The sequence below is a fragment of the Trichomycterus rosablanca genome, chromosome 11 (assembly GCF_030014385.1).
Source record: "Trichomycterus rosablanca isolate fTriRos1 chromosome 11, fTriRos1.hap1, whole genome shotgun sequence".
Taxonomy (NCBI): domain Eukaryota; kingdom Metazoa; phylum Chordata; class Actinopteri; order Siluriformes; family Trichomycteridae; genus Trichomycterus; species Trichomycterus rosablanca.
The window spans coordinates 25,440,555-25,463,674 of NC_085998.1; the positions used below are offsets into that span (position 1 = coordinate 25,440,555).

The 23,120-nt window shown below is 40.2% G+C and overlaps 1 protein-coding gene across 3 annotated transcripts in view; it reads left to right on the top strand.

Moving 5' to 3' along the window:
• Window positions 1–23,120, top strand: part of si:dkey-119f1.1 (Structural maintenance of chromosomes protein 6-like) — a 164,488-nt gene that overhangs the window by 123,206 nt on the left and 18,162 nt on the right. For 2 of the 3 annotated variants that reach the window (XM_063004092.1, XM_063004093.1), the window contains one exon: window positions 21,452–21,557. In XM_063004092.1, the coding sequence (XP_062860162.1) occupies window positions 21,452–21,557 (106 nt within the window). Of the gene's footprint in view, window positions 1–3,891; window positions 3,942–21,451; window positions 21,558–23,120 lie in introns of those variants that run through there. The other variant, XM_063004094.1, reaches the window with a different exon arrangement.

Below are 23,120 nucleotides of genomic sequence, written 5' to 3' on the forward strand. Positions count from 1 at the left end.
ATCATACTCCCTCTCAAACACTATTATACTCTCTCTCACACACTATCATACTCCCTCTCACACACTATTATACTTCCTCTCACACACTATCATACTCCCTCTCACACACTATTATTCTCCCTCACACACTATCATATTCCCTCTCACACACTATTATACTCCCTCTCACACACTATCATACTCCCTCTCACACACTATCACATGTAACATTAAAATCTAACATTCATTAATAACATTTAAATCTGGCAGCAGAGCTTTTAACAATGACTTTACACCTTTGTTGAGCTTTGGTGAGCTAGCCATGATATTTCTACTTATTTACCTTCTTTTACAAGGTCACTTTGGTTTGTGGAAATAAATGGGAATGAGGAGGACATGTTTTACTGTTTTTTTCATTATTACAATGAGATGCATTCAGAACGCTGAAAGGAAAACTGACAGCATGGGACATCACAGCATGATTTTGGAAATATTATTAATGAATAAACACTGACAATTTTTTACTTTCTTTTAATTAGCCAGCAGTTAGAAGGAGGTGACAGTCAAGGAAGTTTGGGTGCACTGGAGGCACTTTATGCATGTTTTTGTTCCCTAATAAATTCATATGAAAACTCAAGATTGGTGTAAATTAGACATAGGGATATATTTACTCCAAAAGTACCTCCAACAATCAGAACTGGTCATCCTGGTCGCCTTCAGTACAATATACTACATAAACAATTTACCTACTGTTGACATTGTACAGGCACAAACAGCAACTTCAAATTGGTTAACTGACGTATACAGTATGACGTTATTTGTGATAGTAATTAAAAATGTATAGTATAAGTATATAATAATATATATTTAATATAATAAATGGAACAATGCAGTCATGTGAAAAAAAATTAGGACACCCCATTTACAGTTTTTTGAGTTGCTAAAACACATTTCCTGAAATTTCCTCTCCTTTTCTCAAAACAGTAAACACAAGCTACTTTCACAAAACACAAGCTACTTTCACAAAACCTCTGACTTGTCTTGCAAAATCAAACTATCAACTCAAAACTATTTTATCTTTGCTCAAAATCAAACACTGCTGTCAAAATACACACAAATCCAGCCAATGCATGAACACTACACAGCAGTTATTACACACTACATAAAACAATACAAAACACTGCGCTTTTATCATAGCCAAACCAAAAATCTTTATTCAGGAATTCTGGATTTTGTTTGTATACATGAAAACATATTTACTGATGTGTTTATGTATTTATATACTAGAGAACCAACAAAGAAATACAGTATATGATCTGCAATATATTTATTTATTGTACAGTACATACAGTTTGCAATATCAATCATTTATTCTGCCTCAGAATCATGCCTCTCGGCTCGGTCAGACCACTGGCCACTTCATCTACATCACAGGCAATATTCTCCCTATCTAGACACTGGAAATAAAATCCTTTTGCATGCAGAATCCAGGCTTGAAAAGAATCCACTCTAATGTCATCACATGCTGCATCCATTGACTGGAGTAGATTTTCCTGGGTATGCTGAAAAGAATTCCTCAATTGGGTTTAGAAAGAGAGAGTATGGTGGAAGGCTTAGATTTATAAAACGGAGGTTATTGATTAATCCTCACATATGTTTTGACAACGGTGAAAGCTCATATTGTCCCAAACAACAACGCACACAGGATGCTTTCTCAGCTCAGGATTCCCCCTGCTCAAGTCCAAGCAAAGCGTCTTGTAGACAATCAAGAAATGTTAGATGTTCTGTGTTGTAGGTCCCTAATGTAACATTGCGATGCAGTACCCCATTGCTGTTGATGGCCACACATACATTTTACATTTACATTTTCAGCATTTAGCAGACGCTTTTATCCAAAGCAACTTACAGTATACAGTCTAATCAATTGAGGGTTAAGGGCATTGCTCAAGGGCCCAACAGTGGCAACCTGGCAGTGGTGGGGTTTAAACCTGCAACCTGTTTACTAGTCCAGTACCTTAACCACTAGGCTACATGGTCACATTGCCACTATGATGGACAGGCATTTCTATAACTGCATGTTGACCAGTTATGTTTAGACCTCTTCTCCACCTCTTTGTGAGACCAAATCCAGCTTTGTCCAAATATGGCGTCTTCATGGGTTTCAGTTTAAATGTGACACATCATGACAGACCTCATGTCGTTGTATACATGTGCTGCTTTACACAGAATACAGTATTTGATATGACTGCTCTTGTTCTTGGTCATCCTCATCTTCCTCCTTGCCCACCACCTCTGACACGCTTTCCTCTTCTTCATCTATTGTTACCCTCCATTGCTAAAGTCACAATACAGCTGACAAATGCCACATTCATTTGAACTGACTTTTATCTTGTTTACCTACTAATTTTAACCCTTTTAACTAGGGATGTAACGATACACTCTACCACGATATGATGCGATTCACGATACTGGGTTCACGATACGATTTTTTCCCGATTCTTTGTACTGAAATTGAAGAAAGTTTCCTTTTATTATTTCTCTTAAAAAAAGAAAATAAAATACCGTATTTGTGCTTATCTTTTATTCATCTAAATAATAAATGCCCTTTTATTTCTGAGGTAGGTACAAACTATGCAAAACAATTTTGAATTAAGCCCTGAATTGGCTGAAAAACCCCAAATTTGGCAACCAGGCGTATAGCGCCAGTGACGTCATCAAGGTGAGGTGAATAGCGCCAGCGCCCTCTGCTGTTTAAAGTGAATATCGATTCATTTTACATGTGAAATCGATTTAAATCTTGGAATTTTTTAATCGGTTATTAACTGTATTGCGGTGAATCGTTACATTCCTACTTTTTGCTGATATGACACGTGCACAGTTTTGCATCAAAGTGCACTACAATGAGAAATGTGTGTTAGTCAGTGAGAATGTGTTTAGAGTTTTGCAAAAAGGTTGAATCAGATATGAAACGAAAAGAAGTGAAAAGTGATTCATTAATTAGATAAGTTTTCCCAGTTGACAGTTGTGTTCCAAGAACGGGGTTTAGTGTTTTAGCGATTGAGAAAAACTGTAATATTTAGTTATTTATTACCAGGTTAGCCCTTGTAGTCATACAATGACTGGTGTGACTGCCAGTGGTAGTTCTGTGGTCACTAGATGCTGTTGTGTCAACCTCCACACAACTGTCCTCTAAATCTGTGGTGTCAAACTAAAAACAAACAAAACAAACAAACACACACACACACACACACACATACACAATGCATTTAGAAAATGTTGGTGTTTAGCCCATTGCCAAACCATGAAAACTATATGCTACAATTGCAGTATAAACATACTGCTTACATTATTTTTAAATAACTTACCGGAAATGGAAGACTGCTTAATGGTCTAATCTGCCTTTGATGTAAATATCTTGTGAATCATAAAGCCATTTAGTTTCTGGCCCTCATGCAACTTTGGTGAAACCAGTTTGTTTCCACATGCCATCAAAAGTTCAATACTGAAAAATAAGAAACATAAAAATTAAATTTATTTTCAAAACCAGTCTATAGCAATCAACCCAATACAATCAAATGTTTAGAGAACAGTTACTCAAAAGAGGTTTGTCTCAATCTATAATGAATTACATAACGTTTCTGTAATAAAAATGCCTGCTCACCCATGTAAAGAGGAATATAACAAACTTTAATGGTGCAAGTGACTAAGTTAGAGTGACCACTGAAACAGTTTTTGAAATGTTAGACTGTCCAGTTTGTTTCTGATTGTGTGTATAAAATATATCTATATATTTTAATTTACTTATCAAGATAACCTACATAGGTAAGAGTCTATGTAAGTAGGTATACCAAGTGATGTTACAGAATACCCACAGTGCTAAGTGTACTCTCACACCTTATTCTTCTCCCACAGGTGTGAGACAACTCATGAAGTTAGCAATCAGAATCAGAAATAAAAACATGTAGCTGTTTCAGTGATTTTTTTTTTCTTAAAAAAAAACAAAAAACTGGCATTACTAGAACGTTTAAAAAGTGTAATTTGCAGACGGTCCCTTACAAAGAAGAATATTCATAAAATATCCCAATCTAAAACCAAATCTACCACAAGCTAAATTAATTGTTTAATCATAGTCAGTGAACTCACCTCTTCCTTGACTCTGAAGCCTCTGTTCTCTGTTGTTGAGTCTGATATCAAGGTCGCATCACTTGGCTCACTTTTTAAGGTGCCGCTGGCGCTCCTTGGTACGGCTGATGATTCGGATATAAAGATTTGCCGCATTTCTTCCTCAACGGCTGCGTTTAGACTTCTGTGGGTGGCTGTCGGGTTTGAACTAGAGGTGGGAAGAATACTAAAATATTGTACTTAAGTAAAATTACTAGTCTTAAAATCTACTCAAGTAAAAAGTAAAAAGTCATTTAAAATTTACTCAAATTAAACGTTACTTAGTTACTTTTTTAACAGAAGGAAGGGGTGTCTCTCCTGTGTAATGCACACAAGACAAGTGGACACACAATAGTTATTTTTATTTAAAATCTAATAGAAAAAACATGTTGATACAACATTTAAAACATTTAGGGATGTGTAATGTGTCATTTTAGTACAGACCATCCCATAAAACATTTTCAAACTGTATAACCACTGAAGTTGGCATAAATTGTGGATTCTATACACAAATAGACAAAAAAACTACTCAATTACAGTAAATGTAATTCGTTACTTTCCACCTCTGGTTTGAACCCACACTTCTGACATTGATGTGGCAACTATCCTCTCCTGTCAGTAATAATTGGGAAGGCGGGACATGTACGTGAAATCCTGCGTCTTCTACCAATCAGGTTCTGATAATTTAATATTATTTCCGTTTCAATCAAACTCTCTCACACAAACAACTATTCTTATTTACAGTATCTCACAAAAGTGAGTACACCCCTCACATTTCTGCAAATATTTCATTATTTATTTTCATTAGACAACACTATAGAAATGAAACTTGGATATAACTTAGAGTAGTCAGTGTACAGCTTGTATAGCAGTATAGATTTACTGTCTTCTGAAAATAACTCAACACACAGCCATCTAAATGGCTGGCAACATAAGTGAGTACACCCCACAGTGAACATGTCCAAATTGTGCCCAAAGTGTCAATATTTTGTGTGACCACCATTATTATCTAGCACTGCCTTAACCCTCTTGGGCATGGAATTCACCAGAGCTGCACAGGTTACTACTGGAATCCTCTTTTACTCTTCTATGATGACATCATGGAGCTGGTGGATGTTAGACACCTTGAACTCCTCCACCTTCCACTTGAGGATGCCCCACAGGTGCTCAATTGGGTTTAGTCCATCACCTTTACCTTCAGCTTCCTCAGCAAGGCAGTTGTCATCTTGGAGGTGTGTTTGTGGTCGTTATCGTGTTGGAAATCTGCCATGCGGCCCAGTTTTTTTGAAGGGAGGGGATCATGCTCTGTTTCAGAATGTCACAGTACATGTTGGAATTCATGTTTCCCTCAACGAACTGCAGCTCACCAGTGCCGGCATGCATCACTCATGCAGCCCAAGACCATGATGCTACCACCACCATGCTTGACTGTAGGCAAGAGACAGTTGTCTTGGTACTCCTCACCAGGGTGCCGCCACACATGCTGGACACCATCTGAGCCAAACAAGTTTATCTTGGTCTCGTCAGACCACAGGGCATTCCAGTAATCCATGTTCTTGGACTGTTTGTCTTCAGCAAACTGTTTGCGGGCTTTCTTGTGCGTCACCTTCCTTCTGGGATGACGACCATGCAGACCGAGTTGATGCAGTGTGCGGCGTATGGTCTGAGCACTGACAGGCTGACCTCCCACATCTTCAACCTCTGCAGCAATGCTGGCAGCACTCATGTGTCTATTTTTTAAAGCCAACCTCTGGATATGACACTGAACACGTGGACTCAACTTCTTTGGTCGACCCTGGCGAAGCCTGTTCCGAGTGGAACCTGTACTGGAAAACTGCTGTATGACCTTGGCCACCATGCTGTAGCTCAGTTTCAGGGTGTTAGCAATCTTCTTATAGCCTAGGCCATCTTTGTGGAGAGCAACAATTCTATTTCTCACATCTTCAGAGAGTTCTTTGCCATGAGGAGCCATGTTGAATATCCAGTGGCCAGTATGAGAGAATTGTACCCAAAACACCAAATTTAACAGCCCTGCTCCCCATTCACACCTGGGACCTTGACACATGACACAATTGGGCACAATTTGGACATGTTCGCTGTGGGGTGTACTCACTTATGTTGCCAGCTATTTAGACATTAATGGCTGTGTGTTGAGTTATTTTCAGAAGACAGTAAATCTACACTGCTATACAAGCTGTACACTGACTACTCTGTTATATCCAAGTTTCATTTCTATAGTGTTGTCCCATGAAAAGATATAATAAAATATTTGCAAAAATGTGAGGGGTGTACTCACTTTTGTGAGATACTGTACACAAGGATGGATTAAGGCCCCCCCCCCCCAAAAAAAAACCCATAAATAAATTAATACATTAAACAACCTGTCAATAACTAACCCTAACACAAGAATCTATTTTATATAAGTTTCTTTCTACTCTTGCAAAGTCATCCACTAATTCATCAAAATTAAGCTGTCTGACCAAATCTGATTCAATGGCCAGAAGTGACAGTGAGTTCAGGCGGTTTTGGCGCATCCTAATCCTGAGTTCATTCTTAATATGAGCCAGTTTGGAGAATGAACGCTCCCCTTCACAATTTGTGATAGGCACAGTCAAAAAAAGTTTAAGTGCTATGTAGACATTTGGAAAGGTTGACTGTAAATTCAAATTTATCATGGTTTTGAGCATTTTACTAGGACATTTTTCTTTTTCTGTTATGAATGATTTGTATTGTATCAATTCATCTGCCAGGCTCATGTTCAGATCTGAAGGATATGCTGCAGCGAGTGAGTTAGCCTTTAAAGTGAGCTCACTGTTGGACATATTGTCAGGCATGAAAAGAACATCAAATAGCTCAGTTAAGTGTGTGTATGCATTCAAATGGTGGTTGAGACAGGACACAAGTTTGTCAATGACAACATTGAAAGTTTCGATCCGAAACTTGTCCTTTCCGTTAAATGCTACACCTGGCTCTGCACTATCATCAGACATAATTTTGCGCTTCTTTGTACGCTGGAGGTCATGCCTGTACTCTTGGGAGACAGCAGTGGTGACATTTAAAGCTGCCCCTTCAAACACCTCAAAGTTATCTCTCTGTGCTGCCACAAAGTCTCGTAAAGACAAGAGAAGTTGTGTAGCTGTACATATGTCAATATCATGCTTCTGCAGCTGCAGGCTTGTGGCTTGGAACCTCTGTAGTATTGTGTCCCAGAAGTATGCCATGAAGGCCATCTCCAACATGTCCAATTTGTCACAGAGTGCAGAGGCTTCACTTCGAGTTACACATTTCTCCTCCATATCTTTAGACATATCATTCAATGCCTCTCTCAGTTATGCATAATATTTCCAAAGAGCCTTAGTTGACTCAGCTCGTGCGCTCCAGTGTGAGTTTGATATCAGTATCACGGAAAACCTTTCCCCACCTGTGTGTAGATGATACACAAAATGTGTACATTGCCTGTACAAAGTCAAAAAAACGTCCAGCTTCTGGGCTACTGTCAACAGCATTGACACCAACTAAATTCAGTGAATGTGCTGCACAGGGGACATAACAAATCAAAGGGTTTCTTTGTTTAAGATGAGCTTGGACTCCATTGTACTTTCCCGACATGTTACTTGCATTATCATATGACTGTCCCCTACAGTTGGATAAGTCTAGGCCCAGATTCTCCACCATAGCAACGACACACTCTGCCAAACTGTCCCCACTATGGTTTTCAATAGGCTCAAAAGCTAGAAAATGCTCAACTACATGTCCGTCATTATTAACAAACCTGAAAATAAAAGTAAGTTGGTCCACATGAGCAAGGTCTGGACTGGAGTCAACTATAACAGAGAAGTATTTTGATTATTTGATCTCATTAACAATTGCCTGCTTTGTTCTCTGTCCCATCAAATGGATAAATTCTTCACACACTGTCGATGATAAGTAGGACACAGAACCTTTTCCCTTACCTCCAAACCTTTGGAGGTGCTCAGCTAGGAATGGGTCAAATTTGGCTAAGAGTTCTATGATGCCCAAAAAATTACCATTGTGGGCTGATCCTAATAGCTCATCATCTCCAAACAATACAAATTCAGAAACATTAAGTAAGGGCCTGAAATATGGTAGCTTGCCTGGCAATTTGTAGGTCCCTAGAAAGTCAAGGAGCCATGGTAAACGACTTCTATGGAAGTCAAGGGCCCCATAGCAGGGGCCCTCGTGATCAAGGGCCCTCTAATGGTATGCCCTGCTCTTCTCTAGGGCCCCTGGTAGGGGCTCTCATAACCAGGGCCCTCTAAAAATATGCCCCCCTCTTTCCTAGGACCCCTAATAGCCAGAAGTCGAAGTCAGAGCAGTGCCACAACGCCTCATCCATTTTCATAAGGGGCCCAAAAGCATGGCTAGGGCCCAAAAGCATGGCTAGGGGCCCCAAGAGGCCCTGGGGTCAAAGTCCCTAATAGTCAGAGGATCCTTAAAATGGAGGGCCCTCGGAAATAAAAATATATTGTATCATAAATGTTGATAGGCATCGCAACATGTTTTGGGCCATGGCCCCCCCGGGGCCCCCTGACCTCAAGGGCCCCTGGGCGCTGGCCCCACTGGCCCGGTCAGTAATCCAGCCATGACTGTACATGCCCTATCATTCTGTCTTGCATTCACTGTCATTTTGTTCCTTAAATATAATTATTTGCATTCACGTACACTATTTATTACGCTTACCTATGCTATTATTCTGTTTTGCATATAATAGTATTCTCTCATACATATCTTTGTTTTACATACAGTATTAACTTCCCTTACATAGACTACCAAACTTACATACATTTACTATTACAGTGTATCACAAAAGTGAGTACACCCCTCACATTTCTGCAAATATTTCATTATATCTTTTCATGGGACAACACTATAGACATGAAACTTGGATATAACTTAGAGTAGTCAGTGTACAGCTTGTATAGCAGTGTAGATTTACTGTCTTCTGAAAATAACTCAACACACAGCCATTAATGTCTAAATAGTGAACATGTCCAAATTGTGCCCAAATGTGTCGTTGTCCCTCCCTGGTGTCATGTGTCAAGGTCCCAGGTGTAAATGGGGAGCAGGGCTGTTAAATTTGGTGTTTTGGGTACAATTCTCTCATACTGGCCACTGGATATTCAACATGGCACCTCATGGCAAAGAACTCTCTGAGGATGTGAGAAATAGAATTGTTGCTCTACACAAAGATGGCCTGGGCTATAAGAAGATTGCTAACACCCTGAAACTGAGCTACAGCATGGTGGCCAAGGTCATACAGCGGTTTTCCAGGACAGGTTCCACTCGGAACAGGCTTCGCCAGGGTCGACCAAAGAAGTTGAGTCCACGTGTTCGGCGTCATATCCAGAGGTTGGCTTTAAAAAATAGACACATGAGTGAAGACGTGGGAGGTCAGCCTGTCAGTGCTCAGACCATACGCCGCACACTGCATCAACTCGGTCTGCATGGTCGTCATCCCAGAAGGAAGCTGACGCACAAGAAAGCCCGCAAACAGTTTGCTGAAGACAAGCAGTCCAAGAACATGGATTACTGGAATGCCCTGTGGTCTGACGAGACCAAGATAAACTTGTTTGGCTCAGATGGTGTCCAGCATGTGTGGCGGCGCCCTGGTGAGAAGTACCAAGACAACTGTATCTTGCCTACAGTCAAGCATGGTGGTGGTAGCATCATGGTCTTGGGCTGCATGAGTGTTGCTGGCACTGGGGAGCTGCAGTTCATTGAGGGAAACATGAATTCCAACATGTACTGTGACATTCTGAAACAGAGCATGATCCCCTCCCTTCGAAAACTGGGCCTCATGGCAGTTTTCCAAAAGGATAACGACCCCAAACACAACCTCCAAGATGACAACTGGAAGGTGGAGGAGTTCAAGGTGTCTAACATCCACCAGCTCCGTGATGTCATCATGGAGGAGTGGAAGAGGATTCCAGTAGCAACCTGTGCAGCTCTGGTGAATTCCATGCCCAGGAGGGTTAAGGCAGTGCTGGATAATAATGGTGGTCACACAAAATATTGACACTTTGGGCACAATTTGGACATGTTCACTGTGGGGTGTACTCACTTATGTTGCCAGCCATTTAGACATTAATGGCTGTGTGTTGAGTTATTTTCAGAAGACAGTAAATCTACACTGCTATACAAGTTGTACACTGACTACTCTAAGTTATATCCAAGTTTTATTTCTATAGTGTTGTCCCATGAAAAGATATAATAAAATATTTGCAGAAATGTGAGGGGTGTACTCACTTTTGGGATACACTGTATTCTCTGTTACACAGATTATCATGGAAGCACATAATGCGTGTTTAAGTAGCTATAGTTATCTGTACAAGAGAGAATATTGCTGTGTGTATGAGAGTATGATAGTAAATAAAAGAAAGTGTGATTATATTTGTAAGAGGGTATAGTAGTATATGTGAAAGAGTATAGTAATTCATATGTGAGAGTATGATAGTGCTTGTATGAAGGTGACCTATAGTAGTGTTTGTGTAGAGCAGACCTGGGCATTGTACGGCCCGCGGGCCACATCCGGCCCGCGAGACATCTCCAACCGGCCCGCATGAGGTTCGAGGCAATTAAAAATTAGATGTAAATAAATGTACATCAAACATGCAGTATAACAGGATTGATTTTGACGGGAGCGCTGTGTCTTTAAATATCCGTAAATTTCGTTTTCGTGTGCGCGAGTGTATCAGCTTCACCGTAATGCGAACAGAACTGAGTGTGATTGACGGTGGAGTTTTTAACAAGACATGAACTTCCGAAGTATTTATTTACTGAAGTCAGATGTAAAGCTGTTTAACGATCACAATTTAGGCTCTAAATCGCTGTTGCGGTACTAAACAGAGAAATACAACAATATGAACGATGCAGAGCGTCACACCTGAAGCTTCACTATCTAAACTGCAAAAGCAACAAATACTTTTTATAAAGTTTAACACATCCAGAACTGAAGCAGTCAGCACCAGCTTTGTGATTTTAAAAAGAATATCCAACAATAACAAAGGACTGAAAAACAAATGTGGTAATTAGACTCCAAACTAAATAGTTTAAAAATCTGCACATTTGTTCACATTAGTTTTTTTGCTTTTTATTTGTTTAAAAAGTAAAATAATGTTGATGTTTTTTCTCTGCCTACTTCTAATTTTCTGATTGTAACATCTAAACATTAACAGCTTATTAGAACTGCACAATTTACTGCTTCTCATAAAGAGTGGGCAGTTGTAGCCTAGTGCTTAAGGTACTGGACTAGTAAATACAAGGTCGCTGGTTCAAGCCCCTCCACTGCCAGGTTGCTGCTTTTGGGCCCTTGAGCAAGGCCCTTAACCCTCAATTGCTCAGACTGTATAGTGTAACTGTAATGTAAGTCGCTTTGGATAAAGACGTAAACGCTAAATGCTGAAAATGTAATGTAAATGTAAATATCAATTAATATTGAGCAGAATTAAGTTCACCTTATTGGTCCGGCCCTCCACAACAGTCCCAGTTTCTTATGTGGCCCCTTGGAAAATTTAATTGCCCACCCCTGGTGTAGAGTATAGTGGTTTAAGTGTGAGCAAGAATGAATTATCTCTCAATTGGCCTCTCATAATTTGTCTCTAACTAATTTAGAGTTTTAAACTAATTTAATTTAATTTAATTTAAACTAATTTTTATTACTACCTCATTACTGTTAATGTTACTATTTTTATTGTTGTTATTTGCGCTGTTTTTATTATTATTTTATTCTATTTTATTTTATTTTATGTTTTGTATATATTTGTTCTTATTGTTATTTTTTCTTTTCTCTGTAACTGAGCTTTAGCAATACAAATGTCCTTATTTGTCATGCCAATAAAGTTTCCTTTGAGTTTGAGTATGTGCATGTAAGTTTGTGTGTGTTTGTTTATGTGAGTGTGTATATATGTGAGTAATTATGTGTCACAAAGTACGTAATGTAAGAGTGTGTATACAGTATATGTGAGTAATTATGTGTCACAAAGTATGTAATGTAAGAGTTGTGTATGTATGTAAGAGTTGAATGTTAGTTTGTGTGTGCAATTGTGTGTATATATGTGTAAGCGTAATATGTGTCAGGATCTAAATGGGCATGTGTAAGTGTGCGAGTGTTTCTGTGTGTGTGTAGTGTGCGTATGATTTAGTGTTGGTGTGTGTGTGTGTGTGTGGTTATGTGTGTGTTTCTCTGTGTGTGGGTTTATGTGTGTGTTTGTGTGTGTTTCTGTGTGTGTGTGTTTGTTTGTTTGTAGTGTGCATATTATTTAGTGTTAGTGTCTGCGTGAGTGTGTTTGTATGAGTGTATATATGTGTGAGTGTAATTGTGTTGGTGTGTGTATGTACATACATGTGTGTGTCCGAGTCCTTCAGTTCAGACTTAAGATGAGGAGTCTGATGGCTTGTGGAATGAAGCTGTTGCACAGTCTAGTTGTGTTTGTTCGAATGTTGTGGTACCTTTTCCCAGACGGCAGGAGAGTAAAAAGTCCATGTGATGGGTGTGATTGATCTTCCACAATGCTGAGAGCTTTGCAGATGCAGCATTTGTTAAAAATGTCTGTGAGAGATGGAAGAGAGACCCTGATGACCTTTTCAGCTTTCCTCACTACTTGCTGGAGAGTCTTGCGGTCGGATGCAGAACCATCAGATGCTCTTGATGGTTTCTCTGTAGAATGTGGTGAGGATGAGAGGTGGCAGGTGAGCTTTCCTCAGTCTTCTCAGAAAGTAGAGACGCTGTTGGGCTTTCTTGGTTATGGCGCTGGTGTTAAGGTTCCAGGTGAGGTTCTCCTCCAGGTGAACACCAAGGAATTTGGTGTATAGTTGTTGAGGCATGACACAGACGACTTCTTTGGCACAGGCATGATGGTGGTTGTCTTAAAGCATGTTGGAACTACAGCGCTGCTCAGAGACTGGTCTGCACATTCTTTGAGCACTTTGCCAGAAATGTTGTTGTCTGGTCTAGCAGCTTTTGGCTTGTGGACTCTGAGTAGAGTTTTCCTCACATCGGCTGTGGTGAGACGAAGTACCTTGTCATTCTGTGCCATGTCATTCTGTGCCTCGCCCTGGAAGGGAGGTATCACTGTCACAGGCGGGTGGTGTAGACCTGTGGCTGTTCTAGAAGTGGCTGTGGATGCTCTGACCGTGTGTGCGCTTTGCTTCTCTGATTGCCTGGGACAGCTTGGCCCTCGCTGTTCTCAGGGCCGTCTTGTCACCTGCTTTGAAAGCGGAGTCTCGGGCCCATAGCAGTGCATGCACCTCTAAAGTCTTCCATGGCTTCTGGTTGGGTCATGTGGTGATTGTTTTGATGATGGTGACGTCAACAATGCATTCACTGATGTAGTGTACTCCTCTAGGTTGGTGAAGTTGCTGTATGTCGCAGCCTCTTTAAACATGTCCCAGTCTGTGCTCTCAAAACAATCCTGAAGAGCAGAGATGGCTCCTGTTGTCCAGGTTTTCACCTGTTTCAGTTCCGGTTTGGAGCATCTGACCAGCGGTCTGCTGTCACACTGATAATAATAATTATAGAGGTCCATTTCCTGAGGAAAATGCGAGTGGGATTGCAGCTTAGCAGTGGTAAAGTAAATAATAATACAATAAGACTAATAAATAACAATAGTGTGATTGCCTACTGCAATCACTTTAATAATAATTATAAAACTAACCAATAACAATAGTGTTATTGCCTACTGCAATCACACTAATAATAATAATAATAATAATAATAAAACTAGCAAATAACAAGTGTTATTGCCTACTGCAATCACACTAATAATAATAATAATAATTAAACTATCAAATAACAGTAAAGTTATTGCCTACTGCAATCACACTAATAATAACCAGGCTAACGGACAACAACTAGAGAGGTGCGTTTCCTGAAGAAATAGTACAGTAGATCAACCTGCCTTTCAAAAAATAAATGAAAGTAAACATGGCGGGTGAACAATTACTAAGATGAGTAATTGGGTTTATGGACAACTGACTGTGAGGTAGTTGAGGCTGGAGGGTTGTTTAGCTCCATGTAGTTTTGGTTGAGGAAATGAGGGAGGGTGAATGGTCTGTGCGTGTGTTCGGTGGAAGTGTCTTGCATTTAGGAACATTCCACCACTCATTTTCTATGGGAAAAAGTCAGCTTTGAAAATTAGAAAAGCAGAGATCAGATCTTTCCCAAACGCACAAGTACACTGAAATGTTGTAATCCTGAAATCATGTTAAATGCTGTTTAAATGTAAAACTAAAATCCTGAAAATCCTGTGGTGTTAAGGTTTTCTTAGATTGTGCTAAACTATAGCTAGACAGTTGCTATGGTAACATGTAAAAGAAGTGCTAGGCAGTTACTAAGATGAGCCAAATGGTTGCTAAGGTGTTGTTAGGCGGTTGCTAATGTAGTGGGTTAGATGCTAACTTGTTGTTAAGCTTTTGCTGTGGTGTTTTTGGGATAATAAGAATTTTCTATGAAGTTAACAAGATTTATTTTGATTGCAAAGTTGTTGCTAGTCAGTTTCTATGTAAGCTGGTTTATTGCTAAGTGGTTGCTAAGCTGTAACTAGGTGGTTTCTAAGTTGTTGCTAGGTGGATAATAGGATATATGGGGTGATCGCTATAGGCTTCCTAGGTAGTTGATATGGTAACTGGTTAATTGGTAATGTGTAGTTAATTTTAAATTCCATCTACAATTGAAAGTGTAAACTGTAGCTAGGTGGTTGCCAAGGTGTTCTAATTGTGTGTGCAAGCATGTATGTGGTAATGTAATCAGCTTTGGGGTAGTTGAGGCTGAGGGGTTAATTAGTTGTTGGGGTTATTAGGGCTAGAGGTAATTGTGGGGTAGTTGAGGCTGAGGAAGTATTAGCTGTTGGGGGGAAATTAAGGCTGTAAGGTAGTTGTTTTAGGGTTGTTTAGCTGTCCATGGATTTCTAGTTGAGGTAATGAGAGAATGAAGAGAGTGTGAATCTTGCATTTACAATTATTCCAATAATAATTCCCTGTGTGGAAAAAGGCTGGCAGTAGTAGTAGTAGTAATAATAGTAGGAAAAAAAGAACAGAATGTTGCCTTTGTCACACCATAATAATAAGAATAGGGATAAGAATATGAATAGTAACCCCCCCCCCCCCCCCCCCCCATTCTGACAATCACAGCTTTTTATGCTTTGTTTCATTCCTTATGACCATCTTTTTCTTGATCACATTTAAAAGGTTTTTATGTGTTAAGATTGAGCTAATCGTGACAACGTCTGGTGGTCTTCTATTCTTGATTGATCTGGCTGTGTGGCATAGAGCATTGTCTTGTTAAATTGAAAAAAAATGTCCTCAGAGTTAGAGAACAATTTACAAGCAGAGGGAAGCTAGTGTTCTTCCTGCATTTAAAAAAAAATATTTTGGTATGAATAAAGGATCTGTTAGCATAAACTTGTACATGGCTTGATTTATGCATACTTCTCAAGGACAAGTCTGACTGATTCTAGCTTTGCTGAAGCATTCTTAGATCATCAATAAAGTCACAGATAAATACTCCACCAAATTTCACAGTGGGATCATGACACTGTTGCAGCCCTTTCCATGTCTCCATCTAACCATTATGTATTGGGCCAGGCTAAAAACTTTATCAGAGATGACGACATTATTTCAGTCCTCTATAATCCACACCTTATAGTATTTTGCAAAGCTCAGCATGGCTATTATTTGCTTCTCATCGATATAGGGCTTTTTTAAGCTTTCCATGACTTCAGCCTGGCCCTTGGAGGCTGTTTAGAACAGTGTGGACTTTGCCTCAGCGTCCATTTCGCAATTTTTGTTGGTCACTTATTGTAGTTTTTTTTATTTTAGCTACGGGGCGGTATGGTGGCTTGCCACTGTTGCCTCACAGCAAAAAAGTCTTGGGTTCGAATCCCAGGTGAAGCGGTTCGGGTCCTTTCTGTGTGGAGTTTGCATGTTCTCCTCGTGTCTGCATGGGTTTCCTCCAGGTGCTCTGGTTTCCTCCCACAGTCCAAAGACATGCTAGTGAGGTAAATTGGAGATACAAAATTGTCCATGACTGTGTTTGACATTAAAGACTTGAACTGATGAATCTTGTGTAACTACCTGTCCTGTCTGAATGTAACCAAATGTAACATTTACGTTAAAATCCTAATAAATAAATATGTCAGTTACTTTTGAGGTACTACTAGCACTGTTTTGCCACCCAGCTTATTAATTAAAATTTGGTTCAGTAAATCATTTGATTCACATTATTAGGTAGAATGAGAAGTAATTAGAGTTGAGGGTTAATTGGCTGTGTGGTAGTTATTTACCTGAGGGGTTATTTAGCTGTTGGGGTAATTAGATTTGATGAGTAAATGGCTTTGGGGTAGTTAAGGCTGAGAGGTCATTTAGATGTTCAGGTTATAATGGTTGAGGGGTAAATGGCTGTGGGGTAATTGAGACTAAAGTTTTTTAGGTGTCCATGTAGTTCTGTTTGAGTGCCAGTGTTGGAATTTAACAGACTCTAGATTGGCTGCCCTACATGTCAAGATGCTGATTTAAGAAAAAAAATGTCCAGATGTGTATCTTTAAAAAAAAAAAAGAAATTTGAGTGAAAGAAAACATATATGATAATAATAAAATATATAGGGTGACACTGTGGCTTGGTGGGTAGCACTGTCGCCTCACAGCAAGAGTGGGGTTTGATTTTCAGGTGAAGCGCTCCAGGTTCTGTGTTGAGTTTGCATGTTTTTACGGTGTCTGTGTGGGTTTCCTCTAGGTGCTTCTGTTTCCTCTCTTAGTCCAAAGACATGCAGTCATGTTAATTGGAGATACTAATAAGTCTCCATAGGTATAAGTGTGTGTGTGTGAATCAGTAGGCTAATTGGTAGGTTAAACACTTGGTGCTGAGAGGAATAAAGCTAAAATTTAAATGCCAAAAGTCAAACATGTAAAGAAAGATTGCATTCTCAGAAAGATTAAACCATAATTTCATTTCAATTACCAAATGTAAATAAAATAAATGTTGAGTTATTGGGCTTTAACTCCATTAGTCAACTTTTGTTAGGTAAATGTGTAACAGTGATACATGGTGTGTGTGAGAGAGAAAGAGAGAAATGTGAACTCTTGATGCTTTTATACTGTCTTCTGCAAAAGTGTGTTTATAAAATGTTTGTCATGTAGAAGTGATCAATAAAAGGTTTGGACTATATATATTTAGTATCGAGCAGAATTCAAATTTGTGTTCTCTCATTCATCTGGCTGATTCAGCACAATTAACATCACCTACAGAAACAGTGCTGTCTGCTGTAAAAGTAGAGGAGGAAGGAGGGTAAGCTTGGTAAATTGGAAGGTAATGGCCTGGAGAGGTGTTATTGAAGGCATATGCAGGCATGTCAATGCCAGATACATTTAAAAGCAGCTGTAAGGAGATTTGGTCTACAACTAGTAAGCTACTGATCAAAAACAATGTACAAAATACAACAGCACCACAGTAAGCAATCACTGATAAAAGCTTGGTGGTATTGTAATTGGTGACCTTTGGGAATATAGGCACTATTGTGTTATGAAAACTGTATCAAATGGGTCACAGGCATATGCATATATTTGATATATATATTTTATATGCATATGCCTGTGACCCATTTGATACAAACAGCTTTCATAGCTGTATGTACACTATATTACCAAAAGTATTTGCTCTGCCTTCACATGCATATGAACTTGAGTGACATGCCATTCTTAATCCATACGGTTTAATATGATGTTGGCCCACCTTTTGCAGCTACAACAGCTTCAACTCTTCTGGGAAGGGTTTAGGAGTGTGTTTATGGGACTTTTTGACCATTCTTCCAGAAGCGCATTTGTGAGGTCAGACACTGATGTTGGACGAGAAGGCCTGGCCTTCTCCGCTCTAATTTATCCCAAAGGTGTTCTATCGGGTTGAGGTCAGGTCTCTGTGCAGACCAGTGAAGTTCTTCCACACCAAACTCGCTCATCCATGTCTTCATGGACTCTGCTTTGTGAACTGGAAGCGGCCATCCCCAAACTGTTCCCACAAAGTTGGGAGCATGAAATTGTCCAAAATCTCCTTTTACTGGAACTAAGGGGCTGAGCCCAACTCCTGAAAAGCAACCCCACACCATAATCCCCCCTCCACCAAACTTTACATTTGGCACAATGCAGTCAGACAAGTACCGTTCTCCTGGCAACCACCAATCTCAGACTCATCCATTGGATTGCCAGACGGAAAAGCGTTATTCGTCACTCCAGCTAATGTGAAGGCCACATGAAGTTTGGAGGTCTGTAGCGACTGACTCTGCAGAAAGTTGGCGACCTCTGCGCACTATGCGCCTCAGCATCTGCTGACCCCGCTCTGTCATTTTACATGGCCTACCACTTCATGGCTGAGTTGCTGTCGTTCCCAATCGCTTCCACTTTTTTATAATACCCAGACAGTCGACTGGAATATTTAGTAGCGAGGAAATTTGTGAGACGGGACCTTTGTGGATTAGACTTGTTTGTCCAGCACATCCCACAGATGCTCGATTTTATTGAGATCTTGGGAATTTGAAGGCCAAGTCAACACCTAAAATTTGTTGTTGTTCTCCTCAAATCATCCCTGAACCATTTTTGCTCTGTGGCAGGGCAATGCTTAGGTAGGTGGTATGTGTCAAAGTAACATCCACATGGATGGCAGGACCCAAGGTTTCCCAGCAGAACATTGCCCAAAGCATCACACTGCCTCCACCGGCTTGCCTTCTTCCCATAGTGCATCCTGCTGCCATGTGTTCTCCAGGTAAGTACATGCATTCGGCCATCCATGTGATGTAAAAGAAAACGTGATTCATCAGACCAGGCCACCTTCGTCCATTGCTCCGTTGACCAGTTCCGATGCTCTCGTGCCCATAGTTGGCGCTTTTTGCGGTGGACAGGGGTCAGCATGGGTACCCTGCAACAAACTGCGATGCACTGTGTATTCTGACCCTTTCTATCAGAACTTCTTCAGCAATTTGAGCTACAGTAGCGCATCTGTTGGATTGGACCACACAGGCCAGCCTTTGCTCCCTATGTGCAACAATGAGCCTTGGTTGCCCATGACCCTGTCGCCGGTTTACCACTGTTCCTTCCTTGGACCACTTTTTTTTTCTTTTCTTTTTTTTTCTTTTTTTTCTCCGAATTTTCTCCCCAATTTTTCTCCCAATTTTTAGCGCTTCCAATCTGTCTTCCGCTGCTAACAGGCACACCAGACCTGCATCCAAGGAGAGCACGCCGCTGCCCCACGCCTTCTTTACACGTGTACAGCCCTCCTCTTCTCGTCCGTGCATTCTGCACGGGCGTCTCTTCTGCAAATCAGGGTCCTTACACAGCGCATGAAGACCCACCCACCCACATATAGTCCGGTCCCCCACCCTGCAGGCACTGCCAATTATGCCCGCCAGATGGCGCCCAGCCGACCGGTGGCAACACCGAGCCTCGAACCGGGAGGTTCAGAAACTCGGTGCTGGTGCGTCAGCAGAATATCCCGCTGCGCCACCTGGGCGCCCCTTGGACAACTTTTGATAGATTTTCACCACTGCAGACCGGGTTTTGGAGATGCCATCACAATTTGGCCCTTGTCAAACTTGCTCAAATCCTTACGCTTGCCCATTTTTCCTGCTTCTAACACATCAACTTTGAGAATAAAATGTTCACTTGCTGCCAGATAATCAGTGTTATTCACTTCACCTGTCAGTGGTCATAATGTTATGCCTAGTCAGTGTGTGTGTGTGTGTGTATATATATATACTTTTATTTCCAGTTATATGTAATATTTAAACCAGCGCTCTCTCTCATTTGCAAGCACTATGAGAAGGCTCATTTACCGTTGCACTATGTAAATGTTGCAGTGTACATATACAGGGGTTGGACAAAATAACTGAAACACCTGTCATTTTAGTGTGGGAGGTTTCATGGCTAAATTGGACCAGTCTGGTGGCCAATCTTCATTAATTGCACATTGCACCAGTAAGAGCAGAGTGTGAAGGTTCAATTAGCAGGGTAAGAGCAGTTTTGCTCAAAATATTGCAATGCACACAACATTATGGGTGACATACCAGAGTTCAAAAGAGGACAAATTGTTGGTGCACGTCTTGCTGGCGCATCTGTGACCAAGACAGCAAGTCTTTGTGATGTATCAAGAGCCACGGTATCCAGGGTAATGTCAGCATACCACCAAGAAGGACAAACAACATCCAACAGGATTAACTGTGGACGCAAGAGGAAGCTGTCTGAAAGGGATGTTCGGGTGCTAACCCGGATTGTATCCAAAAAAACATAAAACCACGGCTGCCCAAATCACGGCAGAATTAAATGTGCACCTCAACTCTCCTGTTTCCACCAGAACTGTCCGTCGGGAGCTCCACAGGGTCAATATACACGGCCGGGCTGCTATAGCCAAACCTTTGGTCACTCGTGCCAATGCCAAACGTCGGTTTCAATGGTGCAAGGAGCGCAAATCTTGGGCTGTGGACAATGTGAAACATGTATTGTTCTCTGATGAGTCCACCTTTACTGTTTTCCCCACATCCGGGAGAGTTACGGTGTGGAGAAGCCCCAAAGAAGCGTACCACCCAAGACGAACTGATGCTGTATTGACCGCAAAAGGAGGCCCTACACCATACTAATAAATTATTGTGGTCTAAAACCAGGTGTTTCAGTTATTTTGTCCAACCCCTGTAGATTGTAACTCTTTAAGCACACCATTACAAGTTTGCTTGCGTATACCTCTCAATAAACCTGGTCATGTGCAATAGATAATTATTAACATTATTGTAATTTCCACTTATCATTATTGTTGTTATTATTAGTTAGACACACAAGCAAATCTTAATTTTAACAAAAACAAAATTTTTAATTAATTTTTTTTAATTTAATAATAATTTTTAGTGTTGTTACACACTGTTACACTGTCTTGGCTCTCTTTTACAATATTTATGTGGCATGTAGGAGTTTGCTCTTTCAACGCACTCACCAAGACAATAGGTCAGTGGATGAGATTTTGTTTTGAAACCACAAGTGACCTTGATGTACTTATGTATTTTGTATCACTTAAGATGTTAAAATTTTCCATACACAAGGAACATGAAACTGGAACAAGGAACTGTTTTTTGTACAATGAAGAGAAAGGGTCCAGAAATTAAAATAGTGCTTTATGGATTCTGTGTGTCTCCTAGAACAACACTGGGTGAAAGGTCCCTAACATTTTGTTTTTCCCAACAATTCATGTGCTAGAGTACATTAAGTCTTAATGTTTATCCATATTTCAAATAATCTAAAAAAAATTATTTTTATGTTGTTGCAGGTATCTTTCTGTCCGTTGTAAGTACTACTTTGACTCCATGCTGTCCCAAAGAGGATACACAGGCAAGATGACTTTTAACCACAAGAATGAGACTCTTTCTATTTCAGTAAGAATCTTCTAACAAGATTTAACATTTTGAACAGATTTGAGTTTCAATTGTTTGTATGTACGTATATTATATATATATATATATATATATATATATATATATATATATATATATATATATATATATATATATATATATATATATACAGTGTATCACAAAAGTGAGTACACCCCTCACATTTCTGCAAATATTTCATTATATCTTTTCATGGGACAACACTATAGACATGAAACTTGGATATAACTTAGAGTAGTCAGTGTACAACTTGTATAGCAGTGTAGATTTACTGTCTTCTGAAAATAACTCAACACACAGCCATTAATGTCTAAATAGCTGGCAACATAAGTGAGTACACCCCACAGTGAACATGTCCAAATTGTGCCCAAAGTGTCAATATTTTGTGTGACCACCATTATTATCCAGCACTGCCTTAACCCTCCTGGGCATGGAATTCACCAGAGCTGCACAGGTTGCTACTATGTACTGATCAGCCATAACAGTAAAATCACCTCCTTGTTTCTACACTCACTGTCCATTGTATCAGCTCCACTTACCATAAAGAGGCACTTTGTAGTTCTACAAATACTGACTGTAGTCCATCTGTTACTCTGCATGCTTGGTTATGTATAGTAGGTACATTTGGGTGCTGAATCATAATGGGGACATGCTCTTAGTGGCAGCACTAAAGTAGTGCAAAGTTAGGAAAAAGCCCTTTATCAGTGAGAAGCGAAGAAGACACAGCTGTTGTAAGCTTTACACTGTAGAGCACTGAAATAAGGTGATCTTCACTGGTGAGCCTAGTTTTTTAGCTTTAGACTGAGACTTTAAGAGCCCTACAAGCCACAGTGTATTGCACCCACTGTCAAACTTGGTGAAGAATCAGTAATTATATGGTGTGTTCAAGCAAGGCTGGAATTGGGCAGATTTGTGAAGGACACATGAATCACAGGACACATGAATCAAGCCACGTACAAGGTTATTCAGAAAGAGAACTTTACTCCTACTCTAACAGTGTTTTCCAACTCTGAGGATTTTTTTCCAGCAAGACAAGGATCCATGACACACAGCCAGGTTAATCAAAATGTGAATAAAGGACATCTGACAACATCTGACATGAATTCCTTTGGAATCCTCTGTATTGTAATCAGAAAGATAGTTAGTCACAAACCATCAAGCAAAGCTGAGCAGCTTGAATTTTTAAGAATTGTATTTTCATTTCCGTAAGTTGTATTAAAATACCCAGTTGTATCTCCTCCACTGCTGCAGACTCTTACCCTGACCAAGAAGAGGCCCAACAAACGCCTCCTCCGTGTGTAGTAGCCAACCACTTTATTTTACTTATTTGAGGCGGGTTCACACAGAGTGCAGTATCGAGTACAAAGTGTCACACATTCATCTCTATTATTCTCCATCTGTGTAGGCGCCATTGACCAGCCAGCAGAGGCTGCAGTTGCAGCAGCAATGAGGAATCCTTTTGGCCCACCCTTCTGTAAACACAGCCAGTCATGTCTGTGCAGGTGGCAGGCCTGCCAATAGCAGAGCTGAGAATTGAACTTAACA